General features: G+C 43.3%; 1 protein-coding gene across 1 annotated transcript; it reads right to left on the reverse strand.

Annotated features, from left to right (window-relative positions):
- Window positions 1–25,402, reverse strand: fam110d (family with sequence similarity 110 member D). Its single transcript, XM_015950041.3, has 2 exons — window positions 24,743–25,402; window positions 1–3,057 (listed from the first exon to the last, which is right to left on the reverse strand). The coding sequence occupies exon 2, from the start codon at window positions 2,412–2,414 to the stop codon at window positions 1,074–1,076; it is 1,341 nt and encodes a 446-aa protein (XP_015805527.1). The 5' UTR covers window positions 2,415–3,057; window positions 24,743–25,402; the 3' UTR covers window positions 1–1,073.
- Between the last annotated feature and the right edge of the window lie 2,429 nt (window positions 25,403–27,831).

Genomic DNA, 27,831 nt, shown 5'->3' on the forward strand with positions numbered 1-27,831 from the left:
GCTCCTGGTTGTCCAGGATGTTCCTCTGAATCCAGCTTAGTGTTAAACGCAACATGAGATGAATCTCAGTAAAGTATCCTAATTTGTTTTGTATATTTCTGTCCAGTTCAGTGCATTAACAAGCCCGTAGGAGTGCCCCACAACGCCTGCGTTTAAGGAGTCAAAAACATAAAAAAACATCAACACTGAAACTAAACTGGAACAGACTCAAATGAGGTACTCGTGGTTCACTTCACACTCACACAGTCCCCGTTCACAAAGATCATAGCTTAGTGGTTTTGATTTTAAATTGGTCGTCTAAAAGGAGTGTTGGTGTCAAACGCACCAAATAGAAGAATGTGCCTCGTTATGGGGAGGGGAAGCTTCAGATCAGTCCAGATTCAGCTCTGTCAAAAACAGAACAGAAGCTAGGGATTAAAGGGGCAGTACGTCTGATTCACACACTCATCCTCACAGATACCAACACGAGTCACAGACTTTATAAATACATCAGACAGACTAACGGTGATTGCGTGCCATGGAATGCTAGTGAAAACAACCGAGGATGCAGCTTTTAAAAAATAAAAGCTTGACTAACTCAACTTGGTCTGCTTCAGAATAAAAGCATAGCGTGAAGGTTATTTTAAAGTGCATCTCCGTCTTACTAGATTACTGTAATTTGGGTTACAGCATGTAATTTAAATGTAAATAAAATCTGCTGGGTGGTCTATTTTTATTTTGTGTGACAAGTGTTATCTGTTTAACGTAGTAGCGATGGGATGACTGCCAGTTCACCTGCAGGATGCCTAAATTGAACCAGTAATCTTGATATTAAGAGATACACCAACATACTGTTGAAAAACATCAGTGGATTAGCAGCAACAACGTAAAAAAGATAATAATTTGGTCACTTTACTTTTGATTTTCAAAATACGCAAATGGTAGGCATGCAAAACCATAAATTATATCTGCATAATCCACTAAACAGCTGTGTGTTGGTAAACGTGCACTTAACCACTGGTTTGCAGTAAAAACAAACAAAAAAAAAAAGCAAACTAGTAGCACTCCATGGCACATCAATCCTCCCCATAGTACTAAACTGTTGACTCTTTGGGTCCTTCCTGAGCAGCGTTTTTACACCCATAAAGCCACTTGATGACACGAGCGTTTCTCTCGATGATCGACACTCCGGTGGGAGGCTGCTCGGCCAGTTCGTCCTGAAACAGTCCGTCTCCTGTGTGGCGGGAGAACTCACTGGGCTCCGAGCCCCCACAGCCATCCCCACCTACGCTGCGGAGAGCCAGGGAGAGCGTGTCGATAGAGCTGGCGCCGGAAAGGAAATTATCCCGACCCAGACGCTCTATCATGTCCATGTCCAGCCCACAAAAGTCAAAGAAATGCTCCTGCTCCGATAGGGCTACCGAGCAGCGCAGGAACAAGTCCGATTTGGAGCGCTGTAGCTCACCGAACCGCCTTCTAGTTGGTGGTGGGGACGCTCGCTTCCACGGGTCACGCTCATCCTGGTGTTTAACGTCAGTGATACCTGAGTTGACTCTGTCCACAGTGCCATTTGTAAGCTTGTTGTTTGTTTGTTCCACTGTGCAGGTAAAATCCGGGTTTTGGATTGACTCTGGGGTTCGTTCTTGGTCAGTTTTACTAGACCTTCTGCTCATTGGTCCTCCATCTGTAGCATCTTTGTCATTGGTCCAAGACATCCGTGAGTCACCATCCTGCAACGGTGCTTTCTCCTCACCAATCACCATCTTCTGGATTCTGCTCTCACCCCCACTGCTCTTCTCTCTCATGGATCCCTGGAACAACCGGCGTACGAAGCTGTAGCCCTTCACCTCCATGTTGTTGTTTTCTCCCTCCACAGTGCCGTTGGGGCTTTTGCACTCTTTCTTTTGCCGGTAAATGACCAGAGAGTCTGGCCTGAGCATGCGTTTGCCTGTGCTCCTCCTGAGCACGGGGGCGCTGTGCGGCGCCACCAGGCTGTTGATTCCAGGTGTCCGCCTACTTAGAGGCACCACATTGTTCACGTTGCTCCTGTTGCGAGCCTCCACATCAACAGAAGTCCGCCTGTTCTCCTTTCTCGCGTCGTCGTTCTCATTTTCATCCTTTGAGGTGAAGGAGAGAGTGGAGAACGGGGTGTTGGAAGAACGGCGTGGAGGAAGACGAGGAGTCAGGCTACCGGGAACCGAAACGGCTCGCCGTGGATGCGGTGGCGGCGTCACACAAGGCACGAGCACCGGCTCTTGCTTGGTGTTGATCACCTGCTGGCTCTTGACATATTTGGCTTTATCGGCCTCCAGTCTCTCCACGGCGCTGACGGAGCGGCCATGTCCTCCTCCATCGATCTGCCTGCGCAGGTAGTCCGGACCCTTGTTGAGGAGCCTCAGGGGTGAAGGGGACCCAATGGGTGTTAATGGTTTCATGTTACTTCACCAGGCTGGGAAAGACATCCAAACTGGTGCTTCTGGACTAAGTTACAGCTTCCGGTCTCCCACGGAGAGCTGATGTCGGCTTTGGACAAGTTTCTAAGAGTGGAGTACCGCTTTCATTCCTCTTCTCACAGCTCTTAAATCTTCCTTGAAGGACGACGGAGAAGCGGTAATTCAGACGACCACAAAGTTTAAGTTCGTCTTCGATGTTTTTTTATAGTTAGCTCACAGTCTCTTTGTTGGGCCCAGACAAATTGATATCTCCATCCAGCATTTATACAGGAATTCAAACAGGCAGGGAACAGGGAAGTCTGACAGCGCTCCCAAATGAGATGCTCCCTGCCCACAGGGCAGCAGAAAAAGCAGGCCTGTCCTCCCCCACGTTTTCTTCTCTCTCTTCTGTCGCCCAAATAAATTCCTCAACGCTGATGTCTTCAGCGACGGCTGTCCCGGAGAAATCAGATATAATGTCCTCAAATATTTGATTGGTACAGGTCTTCTGAAGACTTCTTTTGTTTGGCACCCGTCCCGCTTGAGTGGGCCTGATGGTGGCCGGCACCGAGGCACTTGATCCGTTGAAGGACAGATGGTGAAGAGGCAGATCGCGTCCTCGTCCTCACCTCTGCCGCGCGGACCCCTGGGAGGCACACAGAGAGATAAAAAAAGGTGGTTTTAGTTGGATGTGCTGTTCTCCGCAGACAGCAGAGAGCAGATGGCGGGATAGACGGCGGTCCCTGAAGCTCAGCTCAGGTTGTGTTTATTTAAAGCCAGAGGGAGCAGACTGGAACAGGCAGAAATATATAGCTGACATTTTTGAGCATTTAATTACCACTGTGCTTATAAATAAAGGAGAGGAAAAAATGGTCCGAATGCAAAAAGAAGGAGATAAAGTCTTTTATTCAGACAGGATGATGCTTCGGCCTTTATTCTGCCACCTTTATTCGTTTTTCGTGTGTCTTTTGCAGCAAAACACATTCATTTCAACACAAATTAACCAATTTGTTTGAAAAAAAAGCTAAAAAGAAAGAAATCTGTCAGAAAAGTTCAAGTTTGTCAAACAGACCAGGTTAGCTGAGCTTCTAAACACATTTTCTGAAATAAAAATTGTGATTTAAATCTGCTAAAATCCCCTTTTAAATGAATTTACACACTTCTTAAGTGACAGATCTTTCACGGTCACCGCGCCTCAGATTAACAAGCTACTAAAACCGTTTCGGCAGCTGTTACACCGGCCGGCACATTTCTTATGTCTTTTATTTTCATGCAATACGGGGATTCATGGGGGTAAAGGGGAGTGCACACGCTTAAAACAGACCAGGCCCTACACACGGAGTATTTTTAGCTCGCAAACTTCCCAGCAGAGTCTGTGCACGTGTGTGTCAGCTCAAGGCAGCAAGAGGCCAAACTGTAAGAGAGGAAATATCAAAAATTAGGAAGCAGAGTTTCAACCTCTTGACTGTTTTTGTTTCTTTTTACAAGTTAAATAAAAAATAAGGGTGTAGAAGTGTGTTTTAGGTTTTGGGTGCCATCCTAAAAAGTGAGCTTTAGTTTATTTGGTGCTAAACAGCAGGAGGAACTTTTATCAGTGAGCTTATTGTTGAGGTTAGCAACAAGTGTTATGAATTTATTTTTATTTTTTTAGCTTTTCCTTCTCAGGAGGTGAAACAATGAACAGTAGAGGAAACAGGATCTGTTTAAATGTGTAATCTGCACGACATCACTGATTAACAAACATGCAAATGCAAGCACGCATAGTTCTCTTTTCACGGTTTGTAAAATAATAAGTAACAGACCTCTTTTTTTTTGGTTGGCCCACCAAAATATGTTTATCTTTGTAGGTAAAAAAGCATAAATATGAAGTAGAACGGGATTATCATGAAACATAATCTGATGATTTATGTTTAAAACTCAATTGTGTTTTTTCTGACATGTATAAGAACATAAATGAACTAAAATAATGTCATTTTTATGAACAAATGATGCACTAAGCATCATAAAGTTAACACCAATTCACACTTGAAGGCTGGAGGTCATCCAAAAGATCTTAGTTTTTATACAAACTCGAAACGTCCTGGAGGTTATTTTCATAGATACACGGCAAAAACTGATTTATAAAGCAGATTTTAAAAGCCTCATTTTTAGATATCTTATTTTTAGTATTAAAAAGACAAAAACTCTTTTTTGGAATAATAGCATTACTTAACCTCCCTCGACCCCGAGTCCACATATGAGGACATTGGCTTCTTGCTTTATAACATTTTAGCCTCTTTTAGTTATTATTTAGAGGCACTTGATATTGACTTTAAGTACCGGTATATACATGTAAATATAATTTTTCATATTTTTTATGACATTAGACATTTTTATTAAAAAAATGTTTTTATTAAATTTGTTTTGTTCCCGTATATGAGAGTCGACTAATCTGTAATAGAGAGATATGTTTTTTCTCCAAAATCACACTGAATGCACATTTGGGTGTCAGGAAGTTCATATCAGGTAAATATTATTACATTTTTATATAGCTAATTTAGGTAGTCGATTAATCCAAAATTAGATTATTTTGCTAGTTTTAAGAATTCTAACCTGGCAGTGCTAACCCCACTGGTAGAGTTGTATACTCATAACAAAAACATTTGGATTTAGGAATATTTATTTTTATTTTGAGTAATACTTTTTTCTGGAGAATATTTGATTACTTTCAATACAAAAAATGAGATTAAATGTCTAAAAATTTGGCCTTTTTTATATTCTTAAACAACAGTTTTGCAGTGTGATCCAAAAGGGGAGCCTCAAGCTTATTGAAACCAGGAGTTTACTTGTGAATTTTCCAGTAGATTCATCATGATTTTACGTTTCTGAAGGTGATAAATAAAAGAAAAGGTAATTATTTTCTTTACTGACTTTTCCATGCAGCAATAATCAAACTGAGCTGCCGCTCTGAGGGATTTCCCATGATGCTTTTGTTCCTATCTGCCCTACAGCTACTAAATATTAAAGTAGTCCTGAAACTTTAGAAGAAGGAGTTAAAGTTTCACCACAGTCAACTTCATTCAGTCTCCACACTCCCTTTACAGAGCCTGTCAACTGGCACCCCACTATAAATTACCTGGGGAATGGGGGCCCTGGCATTCTGGTTAGTTTTTCCAGATGTTCGAGCTCAGGAGAGTCAAGTTTTGTTTAAGTTTAGGGAAGAATGTCTCACAACAGGTGTGGAAGTAAAAAAAAAATGAGGCTGGACATGCATGAAGCAAGACAAATGTGTGAAAAATGAGGAGGAAGTGGGGAATGGGTTATAGAGTGTAGATTGGGTGGTGGGGTATGCATGAGATTCCTCCTGGAATATTCTGTTCCCTGTCTGACATTAAATGCTGCTAATGCTGCTGAGGTGCTGGAAGAGATGGTTCAGATCTGTTCAAGTGGGTTTCTGTGAAAAAGGTTGGGAACAATTCATATTTTACCTGTTGCAGCCTGACAGCTCTTTGGATAACTTGGATAACGTCAGGTTGAAATGCCAGACTTTAGTCAGAAAAGGGTGAAAATGTTTCGCTGTTGCCTCAAAGGGATGTTACACCCCTAAGAGAAATTTAGACTGCGGCCATATTCCTCAGAGTTAGATAAGTGGTGAAAAGCATTTAGTAACCAGCGCAGTCATTCTCTTAATTTGGCAACATTTGTTAGCATTAGCTTAGCATAAACAATGTAAGTGAATGGTAACAGCTAGCATCTTGCAAAAACCTGCTGTTTACTGTCATAAGGGTGAAATGTTGTACATGTCTGAATAATGAAGCAATCCCTAGCATTTTTTTGTACAGATACAGAACAAAGTATATCATAAATGACCATGAGCAATGTTGCATTTACTCTAATTTCTTGGGTGTTACTGAGCTATTATTAATACCGATAATTGTGATGTCTGGCAGACATTGTCACCTCGTAGTTTACTTTATAACATTTACATTTCACCCTAATGACAGTAAACGATGCGTTGTGAGGCCATTACTAAGTGTCCTTGCATCCTGCAGCGGCTGGTTCTTCGTCGGAATGTAGTCCCAAGTCTCCATTCACGTAACTTATCATTTTCATTTGCAGTAGGTTTGATTATTGAGGTCACCAAGAAGAATTAAAATTATTATTGAATGATTTTCATGACTTTTTAATACTAAACGCTAGCTGTTACCATTCACTTGCATTGTTTATGCTAAGCATAAGCTAACATGTCAGATTAGGAGAAAAACAAAGTGTCTTTGTTAACTCTGGAGAGTAAAGCCTGGGGCACACCGGAGGCAGACGCGCCGAGCCACGTCATGCCCGCGTTTTTGAGAAGTCAAGTGGTCACACCGGATGCGCCACGCCGCTGAGCGCTTCTTAGAAAGTCGCGCAATAGTCACAAAATCACGTGGGACTTGAGAACAGGAAGCGGGAAGTGACTCTGTTGTTTATATGTGGTCAGAATTGCCGTCGTGTTTTGTGAGACTCAAATTCATTAAAAATGGGTAAGTACGCTATTTATTTAAATATTTTAAGATCAATAGTACTTTAAAGTTATCACAACTGCGGCTGGGTTTGTGCCGTAAAGCCGTTCCGCGTCGTGATGTCTGTTGTAAAGTACTCCACAATGTTGTAACCAGCTGCGGCGCTTGAGATCGAACTGGCGCCTATCTTCAGCGCCTCGGCGCGGCGCTTCTGGGATGCGGCGCTCCCTGTGCACCTACTCTCATCAACTATAATGGCTTCTATTTAAAATGAAGGCGCGGGTGCCTCCAGTGTGCCCCAGGCTTATGGCTACAAATTAAATTTCATATAGGGATGGAAATATTCCCTCAAAATATCTCATTATTAAAAAGTTGCAATGCAATTGCTTTTTATAAACCATTTTTTCACAGCTAATCCAGCATTTCACAGTTATTTAGATTTTAACATTTGACTATATGCTAGCAGAGCAAGCTAACATCATAAAGTGTCTGCCAGAATGATCATATTTTGTACAAATGATGTTAGGATAAAGATTAAAAATGTAGAATTAGCTTGAATTTCAATTTTTTAAATGTTTAATATTTATTCTTGGCCCAACTTATGCTAGCTGCTCTGGAATTCAATTTCCATTTCTCCAAACTAAGGTTGTTCAAAGAGACATCTACAACAAATAAAATAAAAACTCTCAACATTTCCACAGGACATTCAAGAAATATTTGAACAATCCCGCCACAATAAAAGGTCTAGTCATTGGTGGTGGACAGAGGGATCAGTGGTGCCAGACGCTCGGCCGCCTCACCTCTGTCAGTGCACCCCGGGGCAACTGTGGCTACATTGTGTGTGTGTGTGTGTGTGTGTGTGTGTGTGTGTGTGTGTGTGTGTGTGTGTGTGTGTGTGTGTGTGTGTGTGTGTGTGTGTGTGTGTGTGTGTGTGTGTAAGCAAATGACTATTTGTGTTGTAAAGTGCCTTAAGGGGTTCTAGGATTCTATATCAGATTCAGGCCATTTATTGTGTTGCTGTTATAATTTTCTCTAATTATTTCTCTGGCATATTTAAATAAATGCTCAAATTCAGTCATTTTATCTGTGCAACCCACAAAATTTGGGAACTATTAACGTCTTCTGCTCTTTTCCTCAACAGTTCAACTTATTGAATCAGAGATTAACAGCTTAAATCAGCCCCAATCTGAAAATGTTGCCAAACAAACCCAACAACTAATGCAGAAACATAAATTCTTAGAACATGGATTAAAGTGTGACAACATAGGAAAGCCAAGAACACACACAACTGGAGAACAAATGCTATCATTAGTTCCGTTGACTGTAATGAGCTAAATTAGCACCCGGCACATTCTCCTGTGACCTGAAGGGCTGTGAAAAGCGTGAGAGAGCTTTTAGGATTTCTCTTGTGTTTCATGACCTCTTTTGTCTCCCTGTAGGTTGTAATTAACCTCTGAACTTTTCCCTTGTTCTCTCATCACCACAGTGAGCACCACCCAGCCTTTTCCTTCTTAATCCTAACAAGCCTTTTTGCTGAAACGCTCAAACTTTCCTGCCGTTTTATTTTCCTCACTTCTTGTAAACACAGACATCTGCATCTGTTCCCCTCTTCAGATCCTTTACTGTTTACTCCCACTAAACGAGGCACATCTACTACAGCTTTATGAACTGCTTCAGTTTATTTGCTGTGAAGATGTTTTTGGTATAATTTAACCCAAACAACAAAACCAAACAAGACAGAATGGCAGAATGGGCCATATTTTAGTTAAAAGTGTGGGAAACTCATTTAATCAATACATTTGCAGTGGTCTCTGGGTGGAATGAATGCCTTGCAAGTAGGGCTGGGCGATAAATTGAAAATTTGTCGTTATCAAAATGTGTGACTCTTATTGTGATAATTGTTGCCATGCCAATAAATTTGATAAATAAAAAATGAAAAGATGTGTGTAGGTTGGTAACGTTCATGTCCCTTTAAGAAGCTGTACCACCTTGAGTCTCGTAAAAATGTGACTCAACATAATACGTGTAACAGCCCCATCTAGTGGACAACATTTGTCTCTGCGCATACTTGTAGTTATCATCCATTTATCGTTATCGAGGTGAAATCCTCAATATATCGTGATATTGATTTTAGGCCAAATCGCCCAGCCCTACTTGCAAGCCGTACTCAGGGCAAAAAAAGCCCAGGAACGCCAGCATCAGCACGGACAAATCTGCCACATCAGAGCATTATTTCCTGATATTTGGACATTTTGCCTCAGATTGGATAATAGCAACGCGAGTCAACCACTAACCCCCATTATGTGGGGGAGTCCTTGATAAATACTCAGCAAATACTCATCTTCTGTATCTTCAGTGGATTATGGAGTGCCCCAGGGTTCAGTTCTGGGACCATGTCTTTTTTCATTATACATGCTACCAATTAGGGTCTGTTTTCACACCTATGCAGATGACCTGCAGATCTATGTATCAATACCAGTGAATAGTACAACCCTCCCCCAGGTTGTGTCAAACTGTCTTAGAAATAAACGATGTTGATCTATGTATCGTTACACTCTCTTTTTTTTTTGTTCTTCTGATGCACAGTGTGATTTTTATCTCGAGATGCCCTATATGACAAATTGTTTCTTCTTCTTCTTTCTAAACCAGTCACATTATTAGGTATTATAGATGTCTACTATTGTCAGCCTACCATTATTAGCCAACATTGGCATTAAAATGTAATATTGGAAAATATCGTATCAGTTTTTACTCATTTATTGACACAACATTTAAATCCCACATGTTTAACATTAAACTCTTCAGCTGCTTATTTTCTCACGTAAACTGTCCAAATATGACAGATCCAAGGTTTAGATAGTTTTGTTTGATTGGTAAAACTGGCCTAACTTGTCATACTTTGCATGACTAATGTTTAAAGTTTAAGTATACAAGGTAAATATGTGACGTTAGTTACATTTTTTATTCATTATTGGTTTATGAGGGATGGACTCCATAAAGACAGTGGGAGGGTTAAACAAAAGAAGAAACAAAAGAATGTTGAATGAACATCTAATTTTGAGGTCATCTCTGTGGAAATACACCAAACTCAGATCATCAAGTATGAGCATGTGGCCTCTCAGTTAAGCCCTCTGTCTGTGCTCTTCAACAAAGCTCATCTGTCTGACTATCCTTTCTTGTCTTGTCTGTGACAACCTGGCCTCCAAAGGATGCTTAGCCGCCCCTGTGCAGTCAAAGACAATCCAGATGTTTTTTGTCATCCTGCATCAAGACGTTCCAACAGCAACAGCAGAGACCTGTCATCTGGACTTTTCTCTTTGTTTATCTGCAGTGACACATGGATTTTAGTTCAAGACCGGTTGAGTTTAGATCCTGTTATCAGTTTTACTGTCAGGTTATGGTTCCTGTTTATTATTTGAATAACAGTTTAAGAGAAAGAATCTAAACAGAAGAAACCCCAAGAAGGGTTTGTTAGGAAGAGCCTGATTGAAGATTGTTGGGCGTTCCCAAAGACAAACCATCTGACCCCAAAGAAAATAAAGGTTTAAGGAAGTTCCTCAGTTAATTTAGTGAGGTAAACCCAAAATAAGAGACTAATAAAAACCTCAGAGCTATCTATGAAGTTTTCAGCATATTGAATATGATTACTACTCCCTGAAAACACTCATCAGGTGATCTAGCTGGGCTGTCCTCTCACCTGAAGCAAAGCTTAAAAAGCAACTGCAAGCTCTTTCAAACAGACTTGAATCTGCACCGAAGGGCCTTGAGTGTCTGTTAGTGCTTGTTTTTGTCTTCTTAAACTTTTACTTTGCACTATCTTCCATTGGAAAAGAGAAGGAAACTCATCTGTGGGTAATCCTGTTGTCTAGTAGGTCTCAACCATTGCAAACAGCAGGAGCATGAACACCTGTTTCCAACTAGTAGCACAGCATAAGTTTGGTGGCATAACTGAAGCGTCAGCCCTTGTGTCTCAGCCCCTCTGATGTAAGGCACTCCGGGGTAAAGACATACGTGTCTACCTGCGCGTGTCCATAGAGCAGGTACACAGAGCAAACTCGACCCAGACGCTGCTCCATCGACACCTTGCAAAATGTGCCATTATCCTATACCTGTGATCACTGGCTTCAGAGGAAGGTCACACACAGCAAACCGCTTTCGCAACCTTCAAAACCTCCGCTCGCTAAAACCAACTCCCCCGAAGACACCAACCTGTCTATGGGACTTTGGAACCGCCAATCAGCTGTAAACAAGCAGACTTCATTACCGCATATAAAAACCACCTGTCACTCGATGCACTGGCTCTCACTGAGACCTGGATCAAACCAAGTGACAATGCTACCCCATCTGCTATCTCAATTAACCACACTTTCTCCCACACTTCTCGTGCATCTGGCCGAGGTGGTGGAACGGGCATGTTAATTTCCAACAAATGGATATACTGTCAGTTGCTACCCATCACTAAATATAACTCCTTTGAATACCATGCCATCCAGGTAACTGTACCGAAAAAATTCTTTTTGGTTGTCATATATCGCCAACCGACTTTCTTGATGAACTCGACACCCCGCTCTCCTCCATTCCTGAGCACGACCGTCCCACAATGGTCCTTGGAGACATGAATATTCACCTGGACAATCCCAGATCATCAGGCTTCCTGTCACTAATGTCATCATTTGATCTAAAACTAGTACAAAGTCCTCCAACTCACAAAGCTGGAAAAGCACTTGACCTCATTTTCACCAGAAACTGTGCCATAGACACAATCTCTGTCACACCGCTGCACCTTTCCGATCATTACTTCATCCATTTCAGCACGACTCTACAAGGGAGGTCCACTGCTTCCTCCCCAATGGTCCCATTGCACCGCAACCTCCGCAATCTGGCACCCAACAACTTCTCCTCTCTTGTTGCCTCCACTCTTCCATCTCCCAGCACATTCTCTGCTTATGAAGTGAATATTGCCACCGAGTCACTCTGCTCCACACTCTGCTCTTGTCTTAACAACTTGTGCCCTTTAGCCACTAGACCTGCTAGATCCTCTCAGTCGCACCCTTGGCTAAATGATACCCTCCGGTCTCTAAGCACTAATCTTAGAGCTGCGGAACGGAAATGGCGCAAAACAAAAGATCCTGGTGATCAATTGACATTTCACGAATTACTGTTCTCATTCTCTGCCAGCATCACTGCTGCAAAGAAAGCTTTCTACACTGATAAAATTCTCAGCTCTACTGACTCTCAGAAACTATTTTGGGCATTCAAAACTCTGCTCAACCCTCCATCTCCACCTCCAACCAACAATCTATCAGCTGATACCTTTGCCTCATTCTTCACTAACAAAGTGGCAGCTATAAGCAAACAGTTTACTCAACTGGCCACTCCTGAACATTCACTACCACAAACTCCTTCTAGCCCAACCATCTCAAGCTCTACTGCTTCATTTTCCATTTTTTCCCCTCTCACTGAGAACTGTGTGTCCAAGCTTCTAATGTGCAGCTGCCCTACTACATGCCCACTCGACCCCATTCCGACTAAGCTGCTCCAAGCTACTGCTCCTACAGTAGCCACAGCAGTCACACCTGTGAGCAACGCTTCACTGACATCCGGTACATTTCCCACCTCTCTCAAGCATGCTCAGGTAAACCGCTGCTAAAAAAAAACATCTCTTCCTCCAAATCATGTGGAGAACTACCAACCTATATCTCTCCTCCCTTTTCTGTCCAAAATTATTGAAAGGGTGGCTTTCAAGCAGATCACAGAATACCTCTCACAAAACTGTCTGCTTGACCCTTACCAATCTGGGTTCAAAAAGGGCCACTCCACTGAAACTGCTCTGTTAGCAGTGACGGAATCCTTAAAAGAAGCTAGAGCGACTGCCAAATCCTCAGTGCTTATCCTGCTCGACTTATCGGCTGCATTTGACACGGTCAACCATGGCTTCCTTTTGTCCACACTCTCTAGCATAGGCATCACAGAGAAAGCACACGCCTGGTTTGAATCGTACCTCACAGGATGATCATTCAGTGTATCTTGGCTTGGACAATCCTCTACCGTGCACCATCTTGCCACAGGAGTCCCCCAGGGCTCTGTACCAGGACCTCTTCTCTTTGCCATATACACCACCTCACTGGGTGAGATCATTCGATCACATGGCTTCACCTACCACTGCTATGCAGACGACGCCCAGCTCTATCTGTCATTTCCACCGGACGACCACACTGTCTCTGCGCAAATATCAAACTGTCTCTCTGACATACCAAAATGGATGAAATCCCACGATCTCCAACTCAACCTCTCTAAAACTGAACTACTTGTCATCCCAGCAAAACCATCCATACAGCACAATATCTCAATCCAAAATGACTTCCTATCTCTGGCTCCTTCAAAGGCAGTTCGAAATCTGGATGTTGTGATTGATGAACACCTGACCTTTAAAGATCATGTTGCCTCTGTTGCTTGTTCATGCTGCTTTGCGCTGTGTAACATACAAAAGATCAGACCATACCTAACACAACATGCCACCCAGCTCCTGGTGTAATCTACTGTCATCTCCTGCCTCGATTACTGCAATGCCCTTCTAACTGGTCTTCCAGCCTGTACTGTGAGACCTCTTCAAATGGTCCAGAATGCAGCGGCGCATCTGGTCTTCAATCAGCCAAAAAGAGCACATGTCACCCCTCTGTTCATTGAGCTCGACTGGCTACCGCTAGCTGCACGCATCAAATTGAAATTGCTGACACTAGCATAAAATGTCCGAGATGGTACGGCTCCCATCTACCTGAATCCTCTTGCAAAGGCTTATGTCTCGGCCCGGCCGCTACGGTCATCACAGGGTTGTCGGCTAGCAGTGCCTACACCACGCTCAGGAAAATCCAAACTCTTCTCATGCATCATTTCATAAATGTGGAATGACCTACCAAGCACTACAAGAACAGGGGCTTCCTTTTCGACTTTCAAGAATCTCCTGAAGACCCTGCTCTTCAGAGAGCATCTTCTAAACTAGCACCCTCCCTGCACCTGTCCCCCCTCTCTGCTGTCCACTCCTTGTTCCCTCCTCTCCATGATTCATCATGCTGCCTCACTGCCACCTACGACTGATGGAAATTGGTTGTTGTTGCTGTTGTAATTGTTGTTGTTAGCCTCAAGGGAAACATGCTGGTTATCACTTGTAAGTTGCTTTGGACAAAAGCGTCTGCTAAATACATTAACAGAAACAGAAACATATTTTTGTTCTTACAAACCGTCTCTACAACATCTTTGATGTCCCCTTCTATAACCAAGGAGAAGCCATTAAGGGAGACCTGAGGAGGAACACGTGGTTGAGGGATATTAGGGATTGATCCAGCAACTCTCCATTTGGCTGTCCTGCTTCTAGCTTTAGCATTCAATCTGTTTGGTGGACCAATCCCAGCGCTCTATCGGTTTGGTAAGCCAATCCCAGTGCTCGATCTGTTTGGTGGGCCAATCACAGCACTCAATTTGTTTGGTAGGCCAATCACAGCGCTCAATTGGTTTGCTGGGCAGGATGATGCTATGGAGCGGAACAGCAACAATGGTGTTGGCCTGTTTGAAATGGCTTTGGCATGAGCTTTCGAATTTGTAGAATTGGGCTTTTATTTGACTCAAGAGCAGATAGAAGTACTTAAGTAATTTATTTAGAAAAAAATCGTATTTGCATTTTCTTCAACAGTGTATGGCAGACTGCCCCTATGACTGACGTTTGTAGCAGTGAGTGCATGACATTGTTTGTTGTCCAATAGCATGTGGAGACAGTTTGAAAGACAACTGTAGATTCCCTCAACCGAACTTTCCCTGTGGGTCGTGACAACACTATATATTCACTAATATAGGATGGCTTGTCTGGCCAATCTGCTTCTACCCCTGAGCCACAGTAACCCAAGTATATATTGATTCCCTATAATGTAAATAAAAGCACCTTCCAAATAACGAGGCATGATTCACGACTTTGAGAGCTTCATTCATCGACCTGCCTCAAAAGTCAAGAAGTCTGCGGTGAGGTATGGTGAAGAAAAGGTGACATCTTCCTCAAACGCCTGAAAAAAAGACCAATGCTGGTCCGTCATTGCATCATTAATGGCCAACCACAATGCCTGTCCTCTAGGCTTATAGACAAGTGTTGACCTGGCTGCTCTGACTCATTAGTCAGACAGAGAAAAGGACAAAAACTAAAGAGATGTTTCAATGGAGCATGTAAGCTACTGTCCCCCTCAGACACAAAGATCAAATTCTTCAGCACTGCTAGTTACTGGATCTCCTTCTGGGATTCATTACAGTCCTGTGGAGCAGCAGTAGAGCCACATGGGACGACTTAAGAAACCCCGACCTGAAAAGACCTCCAGCCAAAAGAAAAAAAAAAACATTAAAAAGGACAAGATGGGCTCTTAACTCACTGCTGTGACTCTTTTGTCATTCAGATCAAATTAATGTGATAACAGCTGAGCACTGGTTCACATCACCAGACATTTACTGTGACACGCTGGGTGTGTGTGACAAGGAGGTGGAGAACAAAAGGCGACAACGAATGTTCAACTCAAACAATCAGTTTAATTAGTGAATTAAATTAGCTGAGATTGTGGAAACTGATGCTATTACAGCCCAGGCAGCATTAGCAATAATCAGATAACATGACCACTTTTACATCGTTAACAGTTTCCTGTTCTCTAAAGGGTGCAGTAGCTGCAGATTACCAAACAGAGCTGACCTATAAAGTTTTATGAGTCACCATTTGCTCTTTTCCGCTGCAGTTTTTAAAAGGCAAAGAAGCAGTTGAATATAAATGTTGAGACAACTGACTTATTAACCTTCCTCCTGCTACAGGCAGACCTGAACTCAGCAGGGTCAGAAACAATCAGGCAGTTTAAATAAAGACGATCCTCAATTTGCATAGTGTTCTTAATTAGACTCCTACTTTTCTCTTTTACTTTTGGATTGATTTATGATTGATTTTATGGTTGAATCCATACAGCAGGGCCAGTTAATGATGACACTTTGTAGCATGGTAATAAAGAGCATTATCCATCTGTCTTTATTTTAACAGCTTGTTTAGACTGAAATGGTTGATGGTTGGGTGTGTGTGAACAACATGTCTCGTGACGCACCGGCTGGATTTTAAAAGCATCTTTTTAATACATTTGCAGTGCTCTCTAGCATCTCATTGGCTAACAGCAACGCAAGTCTACCACTGACTCAATTCACTCTGTGACATTGATGTTTTATCTTCACAAATACCACAAATCTGTTCTGCCATGTTGTGGAATCGCTAATGCTAACGGTTAGCTTCTACTAGCCGAGGCGTTCTCTGTTCTTTCCTGGACGCTAAATCCACAACAGCCTTCCCCGTCGTAAGCCAAGATGGGTGAGTCCATGAATGCTAATTTCCAGTGTGACGTAAATCCGACCGTTTTAATCTGTCTATTTACCATCTGCAGCTAATGCAAGAAATAGGGGTACAAGACCATTTTTCACATTTAGCCTGCATGTGAAAATCAGAGTGATCGATAATATTTTAAAAAATAACACGTAAAAAAAAAAACAGTTTCTCAGTGATCTTGCTCTTTAATTAGCGTGCTGATAGCCACGTTTTGTCCTCAACATATCACCTGAGTGCTGATTTAATATGCACTCACCTTTCTCTCAGATTTTGCCTTTAAATCAACGATCGTTCCATGTAGTCAATCTTGTCTCTTTGTCAGCAAAAAAGCGTTCAACCCCCTTGGGGGTGGGAGGTATTCTGAGAGTATAAGGTACCAGGCGAGCTGTTGCATCCCTGTACAACCGGTATCAGAGCTTGGTCCGCATTGCCGGCAGTAAGTCAGGCTTGTTTATGGAAAGAGTTGGGTTGCCCTTTGTCACAGATTTTGTTCAAAACTTTTATGGACAGGATTTCGGCGCAGCCAGTGTGTGGAGGGGATCTGTATTGGTGGCCTAAGGATTGAGTCTCTGCTTTTTGCAGATGATGTGGTCCTGTTGGCTTCATCAGAACGTGATCTCCGGCTCTCACTGGAGCAGCTCCCAGCCGAGTGTGAAGCAGCTGGGATGAGAATCGGCTCCTCTAAATCCAAGAGCATGGTCCTGAGTCGAAAAGGATAGACTGCCTTCTCCAGCTCAGGAACGAGGTCCTGACTCAAGTGGAGGAGTTTAAGTATCTCAGGTTCTTGTGCACAAATAAGGGAAAAATGGAGCGTGAGATTGATCAGTGGATTGGTGCTCCGTCTGCAGTGATGCGGGCGTTGTACCGGTTTGTTGTGATGAGCCGGAAGGTGAAGCTCTCAATTTACCGGTCAATCTACGTTCCTATCGTCACCTAAGGTTTGGGTAGTGACCAAAAGAGCGAGATTGTGGATACAAGTGGCCAAAATGAGTTTTCTCTGCAGGGTGGCTGGGCTCTCCCTTTGAGATAGGGTGAGAAACGTGGTCATCCGGGAGGGGCTCGGAGTAGACCCGCTCCTTCTCATCACCCCGACTCCAAATAAGAGGAAGAAAATGGATGGATGGATGGATGGTTTCAAAAATTGACCAAAGCAGCTTAAAGAATTTCTCTACATGAGATGATTTCAGCTTTAAGAAATGCTGGAATAAAAAAATAAAAAAAAGCACAACTGAGTGGCTAAAACATCACGTTCCACCGTGGAAACAACTACTTTTGATGCAATTGTTGTCAGATTGATGATTTTTAGTAAAATTTTACAAACATTTTGAAATTTTTGGTTAGGATCTATTATTAGTAGAGACGCTGTTTTGAGACAGCTAGATCTATGTGTGTCCTACATCAAGCATCAGCTCAGGACAGCATTGTTTTGTGATTTATGACCACCACTGCTGCTCCCTCCACATGCCAGCCTGGTTTAAACGACCGGCAGCACAAACCTCAGTGATCTGCGGTGTGTGTGTACATGTGTGTGTGTGTGTGTACATGTGTGCGAACAGCACCGTGCAGCTCAGGGTAGCACAAACCCCTCCCCAAAGTCCAGAGCCTGTTTATACAGTTCAGTTCTGAAGCATAAATCTGTGTGCATCCTTCAATCTCCCAGAGTCTTAAATTACGAAACTGTGTTCTCACCCTCATTAAGACCTCAGCTCTAACAGCTCCGTCTGGCATGCTGCCGGATGGTTTATTTCACCAAGTCGACAAATTTGTCACGCGGCCAGATGGACGGGTGTCTGAAGCCCAAAAGGTGCAGTGGTGGAAGCAACGAGCAAACACGGATCAGGGGCGTTAAAGCACGGACCTGACCTCCTCCTTTCCCTTCACAGATCTGCAGAGGACCGCCAAAAGGAGACTACGTTAGAATTAACACATCCTGGTGCTGTTCGCAAGGAAAGGGTTAGCACCGAACAGTGAGGATTAGTGTCGCTGCTTTCATCGCGGCTGTGTCCTCCAAACATAGTTCATTAGTGACTGTAGCGCCAAACCCCGTGTCGCCCCTCCTCCTGTGTAACAACAGACTTTCCACAGCATTAAATGTGTCAGCATTGATTTATTGTCTGCACACAACAGAGAGACACCAAAGGCCATGGTTTCTGAGAGGATAAAAACGCACCACTTAACTTCTTTTACTGTAAAAACTTTCCCCGAAAGCACAACAGGCGCAGCAAAATGAGGAGCAGTCAGTCATGGTTTTTAGAAATCCTACATATTTGGTTTAAAATCTTTCATGACTCTCCAAGATATTAAATAATCATGATTTAATAATTGAGAATCTGCGTTTGAGCTTGGCTATTAATTATTAAAGATTTCGTGGTCATAACAGCTGCTTCAGGAGTGAGTTTCATCTGACTGACACGATTGAAAGTTGTCAGCAAACAGAACCATGACTGTTCAGAGTTACCAGCGGTCCTGTTTCCTGATTACTGCTGAGGAATCAAAACAAAACCTGATCCTACTATAAAAAATAACATTTGGGCGTAAATTTGCAGATCTGAGGTTTACTAATAGAACTCCACTAGCAGAAATGTAAGTGCTGCAACAATTTGCAAATGAGTTTCCGAATGTTTTCAAAACATTTGCAAAGGTTCTCAGTGTCATTGCTTAAAGCCCGGACTACACTTTGCATTTTTTGGCTGCTGCCCAGGACTGCTCATGTCACTCTGTGGCCCTTTTTACAAGACACACCGTGCCGGCAAATCAAAAAAATATTACAGCAACAGTGTGATTTAGAAATGTTTATGTTTATGTTTATTCATTTAGCAGACGCTTTTATCCAAAGCGACTTACAATTTATAACCTATAGGGCATGTTGTGATCTGTGGAGGAAACCGGAGTACCCGGAGGAAACCCACGCATGCACGGGGAGAACACGCAACTCCACGCAGAAAGGCCGCAGCCCAGCCGAGTTTCGAACCTGCAACCTTCGTGCTGTGAGGCAACAGTGCTAACCACTGCGCCACCATGCATCCCCATGCTGGCACGGCGTGGGGATGCACAAACTTTGCGGCACTCATTCCACCTCTCTTGGTGGTAATATTGCGGTAATTGTCTGTCTCATAAACGACGATTGCACCTTGACACAACAGAGGGAGGTGTCATGATCACGTGGGGAGTTACCGCCGAGCTCCGGCCGGCAACTATATAGAAAATTAAAATGAACGCGGGCCGTAAATTTCGCTTTTGTAATAGAATTTGCTGAGATGATAATCTGGAGCAATGCAGAGTTTCCCGGAGTTTCTCTCCGTTAGAGCTGGAGCTCATCACAGGGACTGTGGGGGACAGGCACCTTTAGGAGCAGCTTGAAAACGTTTCGATCGCAATAAAAAGCTGTTTATGCTCAAGATAAACGGAAGTCCGCGGCAGTGAGTAATCTTTAATAAGAAGGACACAATTGCGCAACATTACCGCCACGGTCTAACCACTCTTCTCAATTTATTTTCTGAGTCAAAAAGTGCAGGAAATGTGACTTTTGGAGAGGTTGGTTATATGTGGAACTATAGCCGGGTTTCCACTATTGATCCTTTACACCTACATCACCTGATCACATGGGTCCATCATAGCGAGTGGCAACAGCAAATTACGGGAGTATTGAACAGAGAGCAAAAGTGGAGACTGAGCCTGTTTTTGTTGCCAGTTTAGCCTGGTTCAAGCCCATTTCACTTGTGGGAAGGTTAGCGCACCTCGGCGGGGCTCAGAGATATTTACACAAGTTAAATGTTAGCTAGCTTAGGAACGTTAGCTTACGTTCTCCCTGCTGCTGCTCACCGACGTAAACAAGTTGCCGACTTTGCCAAAATTCACCCCACTGGATTTACAACATCATGTGATAAACAGCGATTCACTTTACACGGGAGCTGATGAAAATAAAAAGAAGTACGGGTCCGTACCAGTTTTTGTCGCTGGCTGGGTCCAGCCTCTCACACCGGGGTGAGACAAGATATCTCTTATCGAGCGAGTTGCCTCAGAGCTCATTTAAAAATGATGTCTGGTTAAAACGATTCATTCTGGAAGTTGCCAATGTGACATAAATTTTTGGCCACAGTTGCCTGAAGGGGTCCGGGGGGGGGGGTCTGAGATGTGTTTTTGCGGGAATCTAGATGTGCTGTAAGTTTGAAATTTCCACTACATGTCATGTTCTGTGTCCCTTTGTTCCCCAGCCCCTCCAGTTCCCACACCAGGTTCTCCTTTTGTGTTTCACAGCGCCCTCATGTGTCCTTTGTCTGCGTCTCATTTATGTGTCTCTTTGTTTTCCTCATTTGTCCCCTGGTCTTCAGCCTTCCAATTATATCTCTCAGGTCCTGTGTTCCTTTAGTCCTCTCCAGTCACCCCTCTGCAGTGTTTATAGTTTCAGCTTTTCATTTTATCAGTCTCTTTTATATGTTTTGTCCCACCTGTCTTTGTAGTTCTCCTTCCCTTTAGAATATTAGTTACATGGCTGTTCTTGTTTTTAGGTTTTTTCTTAGGTCATGTGAGTTCCCTCCCTGATTAAGTATTGCTTTCACCTGGTCCTCTCCCCACACACCTGCAGCTCATCTGCCTCCCATCATGCCCCAGTTTATTTAAGCCCTGTCTTGTCTCAGTGTCTTGTCGGTCCATTGTTGTTTGTCAGTGGTGTTTTGGTGTTCTGTGTAAGTTTCCGCTCTCGTTCCCAGTCTGTGCTCTAAGTGAGCTTTTTACTCCTGTTCCTGGATCTTTGGTTTTTGGCTCCCTGCCTTTTTGGATTTATTTTTATTTTGGACTCATCCTAAAATAAAAGGATTTTCTTTATATCAACTCCTGCCTCGTGTCATCCTGGGTATCTGCATTTTGGGTCCAAACCATCCTCTCATCGTGACACTGAAAGATTCAGACTTGACCCAGAAAATTCAAACTACAACAAACAAATCATCCCCAACTCCTCACAAAGACACTGTGCGTCGCTGCCATTTACGCTTAACCGTTAACCTCCAACGAAGCAGCCAGGTGTCCTCTCTCATTACCAATCAACCAACCTGCTTTTTCCCTCTCGTGTAGAAGAGAGAAAACCTTCTCTTCTTCTTCTTCGTCTTCAAAGATTCTATCAGACTCTGAGAACAAGTGGACACGCCGCATCTAGTCCTCCTCTATTGTTGAAACGACTATCCGGGCCCGTGTCGTCCTACTCCCAGATGATCGGACACGAGCGTGGCACGGCTGAGTGAGATGGGATGTGGCAGAGCGACAGGGGCGGCCGGTCAGGCTGTGAACAATCACAGAGATGTGAGAAAGCCCGCTCTCACAGCTGTCACCCACTTGCAAGAGACCATCAGGAGACGGAGATCTGTCAGATCATGTTTCATGACTTCATTGCCTCCAATAAATTATGGATTGAGTCATGAGCGACTGAAGACGGAGGTGACGTTAGAGCAACGGCTGGGCTCAGGTGTCTAGAAAAGACAAGATGAATCAGATGAGATGAAAACTTTTACCTCAGGAAACAAACCGGGGAGCGGTCGTCGTAAACGTCCCAACCACATCAAAGTCTCAGCTCGATAAGCTACTTAAAGGTGACGCGTCTGTTTTGGAACACCATCAACTCGCTCATCAAATTGTTACTTCAGTAAATATGAATACACACCGGGGTGTTTACTAAACAAAAATAAATAAATAAACGCGCGCTTGGATAATAGATGGTGGGTTTCCCTTCTGCCTTCAGTCGGCCGTCGCTTGTAAAAGCAGTTATTACCAAATCAGGCATAGTACTGACGCTGGAGATAACAGAGAAGCTCGGTTTAATCAGTTCTTCCTCTTTTTTTTTTTTGAAAAGTTCTTCCTGAAAACGGTGATTTAGGAAAGTTCCCACTGACTTTTGGCACACAACGGTCCAAGGAGGCAGTAAAGTTCAGTTATAACGTTCTGAAGTCTCGTATGGCTGTGAACATCGAGTGTCTTAAACCAGCTGAGAGAGAGAGAGAGAGAGAGAGAGAGAGAGAGAGAGAGAGAGAGAGAGAGAGAGAGAGAGAGAGAGAGAGAGAGAGAGAGAGAGAGAGAGAGAGAGAGAGAGAGAGAGAGAGAGAGAGAGAGAGAGAGAGAGAGAGCTAAAGGAGCATGATGTCATTAGCAGGGTACATTTTCCCCTCTAATTAGAAACTCGAGCTTCCCGCCATAACTTGGGTGTGTGTGTGTGTGTGTGTGTGTGTGTGTGTGTGTGTGTGTGTGTGTGTGTGTGTGTGTGTGTGACAAAACAAATGTTTGACTTTCCTCCTAAAACAGCCGTGCAGGCAGCCCTCGTCGGGAAACCAAAGCCGTGTTTAGAGAGTTGTTGCGGTGGGACTGAAGTTTAAGTGATAAGAATCACACCTGTGACCCAAACCCGTAAAAAACACGGTGGTTTCGGCTTCTTCTCTGATTCTGACACCGACGTGGCTCGGGCCAATCAGATTACACCCTTGACCAACCTCACAAAACAGTGTCGTTATATAGATGGTAAAAAAAAAACGGACTATTACCCAATAATGAAACAGTTATTTTGCTGTTATGACCAAAAGACCAGTTATAAACAGCAAAACCGAGAGAAAAAAAGCAAGTTTTAAGAATCAAACTGAAGAACATTAGCATCAGGATGGGTCATGTTGGGTTTATGATGAAATTGCAACAGTCGTGCAAATTTTCCGTTTCACAATCTGAATTATGTTTTAATTTGTTTGCAATTTGTCCCTTTTTCTATGACTCTTGTTGTCTTCTGAATGTCACATTATTCTTTTATTGTCCTCAACCCATCACATGCTTTCATAAATCACAAGTCATCAACCTCTTCCAAAAGTTGCTCCACATTTCTCTCCCTTTCTGACTCACAGAAACTAAATCGAGAAGGGTTTGAGACAAGATCCAGATGTCTGCAGCGACTCTGGCTATTTTGAGAGGAAACTTGAGGAATGTTCAAAAGTCCCCACTCATGCAAGGAGATTGAGAACATTTGCAAATATTTTAGGACATCCTGGAAACTATTCTGCACACATTTAAAGCCAGCAAGCCTCTGCGGGGTTTCTTGAGTGTTGCATTCTTTCTGGCGGAGTAAACCAAAGCAGGAAGACTTAAATAGATATTTATTCAGTCACGATGACGTCAGGAGTCCTGTCAAGTGGTGCAAACACCTCTGCACCCCTGGCCTCTCCGCTGGGATCAGCACCAAATGCATCACTGCAGGGGGAAAATCAGCACACACCAACCTGATTCTGAGTAGAAAACAGGCTTGTTTATAACCGCTCCAAATTGTTAATTTGCAGGTGGCTCTGCTACTGCAGCGATATTTATCTCCTGTGTTTATGTGTGATAGGAAGGACCTGTGTTTACAATCTAGCTCTCAGGCAATGATTTAAGACAGCGAGATTTAAGGGAATCAAACATAAACACAAACAAAGAGCGTGCTGACAAAAAGACGTCTCACTGAAATCTTTAAAAGCTGTCCCAAAGTGGGCTAACTCATGTCAGATGTTCAAAAGCTCCTGCTGCTAGGACCCTAAGCGTCTCAAACGGGCAAATAAAAGACCACCCCTTCAGAATAAAGCACCGTCATCCTCTCATGATCTGCATTATTAACCATCCTGCTGCGGCCCACTGACCAAAAACGACACATGCTCATTGTGAACATCAGAATTAATGTATCTGGAAGACATGCCTGGTCTGTTTAGTCTGGCTGCAGGGTTGTTTATGCTGCTGATCAAACCAACTCTTGATGCTTATGCAGAGAGGCAGGGCTGGAGGGGTGGAGGTGGGTCAAGGTGGTGCTGACCCCCTCCTCGGAGGAGAATCCTTTCAGTTTGGAGTGGTTGCATAACAACCCTCTGCAGCCTTGCTTGTATTTTATGCTCTTTAATAAACTCGCCTGCGAACGCGATAAAATCAACTGATCGTGCAATTTTCAGAAGTTTATCTCAAAGTTTAGCATGCAATAAACCTTCAGCCTCGTGCCAGTTGTGCATTCTACAGCGCACGCATGCTCATCTCTGTCCCATTCACTTCATTCCATGCATGCAGCTAAACTGAGCTTCAAGGCTGATTTCAGGTCCAAAGATAGGTTAGATGATGCACTTGTCATCCCAAGTGATGGTCCATTTAAAACCCTGCTGCTTTGCTGCAGAAGAAAAGACTTTTAGGTCCCAGATAAAACTCCCACAGGGACAAACTCTGAACATGATTTAGTAAAACAGATATTTAAAGCCCATTTGGGACCAGAGAGCTGAAAAACAGCTGGACCGGAATCTGCCTCTGTGAGTATCTGTGGTCAGAAAAACGTATTTTATATCCGTAAACGCCACCTGGTAGCAGAAGAAGGGTAAAATGATCGCAAAGACGCACAGCGGACGGATCAATCCACCGGCGTCCGACGCAGAAACTTCCAAATCCAGAATATTCCCACAAACCAACCTGGAGTCCCGTTTTCTCACCTCGTATGCTCCCGTCATCCACTCAGCTTCTCCCCCAAATCCGGTTGCGTCGGTGTCGGACGGACAGCGTGGCGCTCCGCTGGCACACTGAGCGCTGCGCGCCGCGGCTGGATCAGGGAGTCCCGGCCCCCTCGGGGGGGAGGGTGGGGTGGAGAACATCGAGGGTGGGGTTGGCAGGCACCATCATCAACGTCAAAATAAATCATAAGGCTTTTGGTGTTGCATGATATATGAATCAATGTTACAAGAAAGATAAAAAACTATTTATTAATCTATGACCCGTTTGGTTGAATTTTTTTTAATTTTACAATTTTTTTAAATAACTGATTTACTGAATGAATGAAAGGAAGTTTCACCCTCCTGAGTAATTGTCATTGATTGTGATTTTATTAGTCACATTTCCCTGTTGTTCACTCTTTAACTGTCCTCTGTTCGAGTCCTTTTATTGTCCTCGCAGCTATCAGGTGAACTTTAGACCCTTTAAGCACAATATTATTAAAGCCAGATTCAGAGAGCACCCAAAACTCTAACTTTCCATGGTCTTTCATTTCTGCTCACACTCCTACCTTTATCTGGCTGGTAACAAGAGAGGTCGAAGAGAGAGAGAGAGAGAGAGATAAAGGAGTGAGACCCACGTTTTCACACCACACCTGTTTCTCATTCCCAGACTCATCATTCCTGGCAGGACCGACCAGCCGGTGAGGAAGTACAACACAAGAGCTGCTGCAGGTAAGTTATGGAGAACGAAAGCGAGCAATGATAAACCAGACACCTTTATCAGTCAGTATTTTCTGCTTTGTCATACAGACAACGAGAAAAAAACAACAAAAACAGCTCAGATAAAGAGCTTTTCAACTCAGAGGAAGTCTGAAAACACGCGTATTAAGGTATTGAAATGCGATGCTTAAAAATAGCTGACGAGCCCAACAAAGCTCAGAAAGAAAGAACGGCATTTCAGTGTTTCTGCTGTCACGCTACGTTTGGGGCACCTCCAGACCGGAGCCATCCACCACCACATCTGGGAGGAGGGGGCAGAAGCACAATCCCCTGATCCCACTCCTTGACATCTGACCTCACAGCCTTGACACAAGGAAGCCACACTTCTGGCTGAGCACCGGTGGCAAACGGCCTTGTTTGACGCCATCCTGTCCTCCAGTGAGACTCCACCTCTTACCACCTAATGACGTGGCAGGTGGTTCATTCCTCACTTGATTCCTGGTGCCAGTCGGCTATTTAAAAGCCCGTTAACTTGGGGCGATAATCTTGTAAAACCCGTGAAACATCACATACTGAGAAGACAGGGGGTCCGGAAGGTTCTGCAAAGTCACAACTGAGACATCACATCAGAACGCCTTTCATGGAAAACAAGTCTCCTGATTGGCCAAATCTGCCTTCTACTAAGGCACCCAGACAGCGGCACAACAGAGGGGTGGCTGGGGGGGGGGGGCATGGACACCCCCAGAAAATACTTGGCTACCATACTGAACTCCCCACTGAAGAACACCCCACCACCACCTTAATGAAGTACATCCAGGTTCTTATTTTATCAAGACATAAATATTAAAGCCAGTAGATTAATTTTCTGTAATAAATCATTTATCTAACAAATCATAATTTATATGTACATGTCAGTGTGGCTTACCAAAAAAAACAGGTATAAATTCAAGCACTTTTGTGAAGATTTTTGTCAAGACAGAAACAGGAAAATTGAACTGTAAAAAAAAATAGAAACAATAACAAAAACAACTGAAATTGTGTCTTTTTTAATGTTTGTTGTTCTCTAATAGGCGAAAATGTGTAAGATGCACAGGTCTGCTGTTTTTTTTTAATAAAAAAGAACGAAGGACCATTGCAACACGGCTACAGGCTAAACACTCCCATCGTTACTAAAGGGACCAATTTGGAGTGCCACCCCAACATTTTTACTGGCACCATCTGGACCCCACTTGAAAAAATTCTGGGAGCACCACTGCACCCACATCCCTATCCTCCTAAAACGCACGAACCAAGGCCCAAATCGATATCTGTTGCATGTCCATGAGGATGAATTACTCTCCATTTTTAAGGGGTTGCAAGGCAGAGTCATTAGTTTGAGTTTTGAACGGCTCTTTCTTTAAATATTCCAGACTGTCTCCTCATGAACCTGTTTTTCAATCACTTCTTTTTATAAATGTTGACTAATCAGTGAGAGCTCAGTGCCCTAAAAAAGTCAAGGAGGTATTAAAAGTGGTTGTCAGATTTGTCACGTACCTTCTGTCAGGATGTGAGGATGAGAATTAAACACACCTGGACTCACACGGCTAAATGTTTTCGATCTAGAAGGTTTTAAAGCACCTTTACCTTTTTTCAGGTCCTCTAATGCAGCTCCAGTACACACACGCTTCACACACACACACACACACACACACACACACACACACACACACACGCTGCACGAGCGCACACACACACACACACACACACACACACACACACACATACACGTTTCAGGATTAATGGTACTTCAAAGGGAGGAAACCCCACTTGGGCCAGCTTCCTGTTGCAACGTTGGACCATTTGTTGGCATCGTTCTACCTGATGAGGACTTTGTGAGCCATGTGGTGGCTATTTAGAGGCACAGAGGTAATCATACGAAGTAGCTGCACTTCGTTTAGCTGGCTAAGTAAGTTCAACAGTGAGAGGGTAAAGGTCATCTAAATGCAATGGTCTGAGTTCATAGTTTTCCTGGATGTGCATCAATTTTCCGTCTCCTTTGAGATGCCTAAAAATAGTATTGTCATTTAATCGCACATATCTATAAAATTGAAGGAAAACCTATTTGTAGAAAAATTCATCTTTATTTTCACTTTTTACTACAAACACAAGTTCAAAAGCATTTCTTGGACATTTTTAATGAAAATAATTCAAAGACAAAGAACAAATCAAAGGTCTGATAGCAAAACAGATCAGAAAGAACACATTTTCGGTCGTGATGTTTCATGAATCTTTGGGAGTTTTTGTATCGCCACAAATAACTCAAGCCTGAAGGAGTTCTGCCGTGTTGTGGAGTTGCTAATGCTAATGGTTAGCTTCTACTAGCCAAGATGTGC

The sequence above is a fragment of the Nothobranchius furzeri genome, chromosome 5, assembly GCF_043380555.1.
Source record: "Nothobranchius furzeri strain GRZ-AD chromosome 5, NfurGRZ-RIMD1, whole genome shotgun sequence".
Lineage (NCBI taxonomy): Eukaryota > Metazoa > Chordata > Actinopteri > Cyprinodontiformes > Nothobranchiidae > Nothobranchius > Nothobranchius furzeri.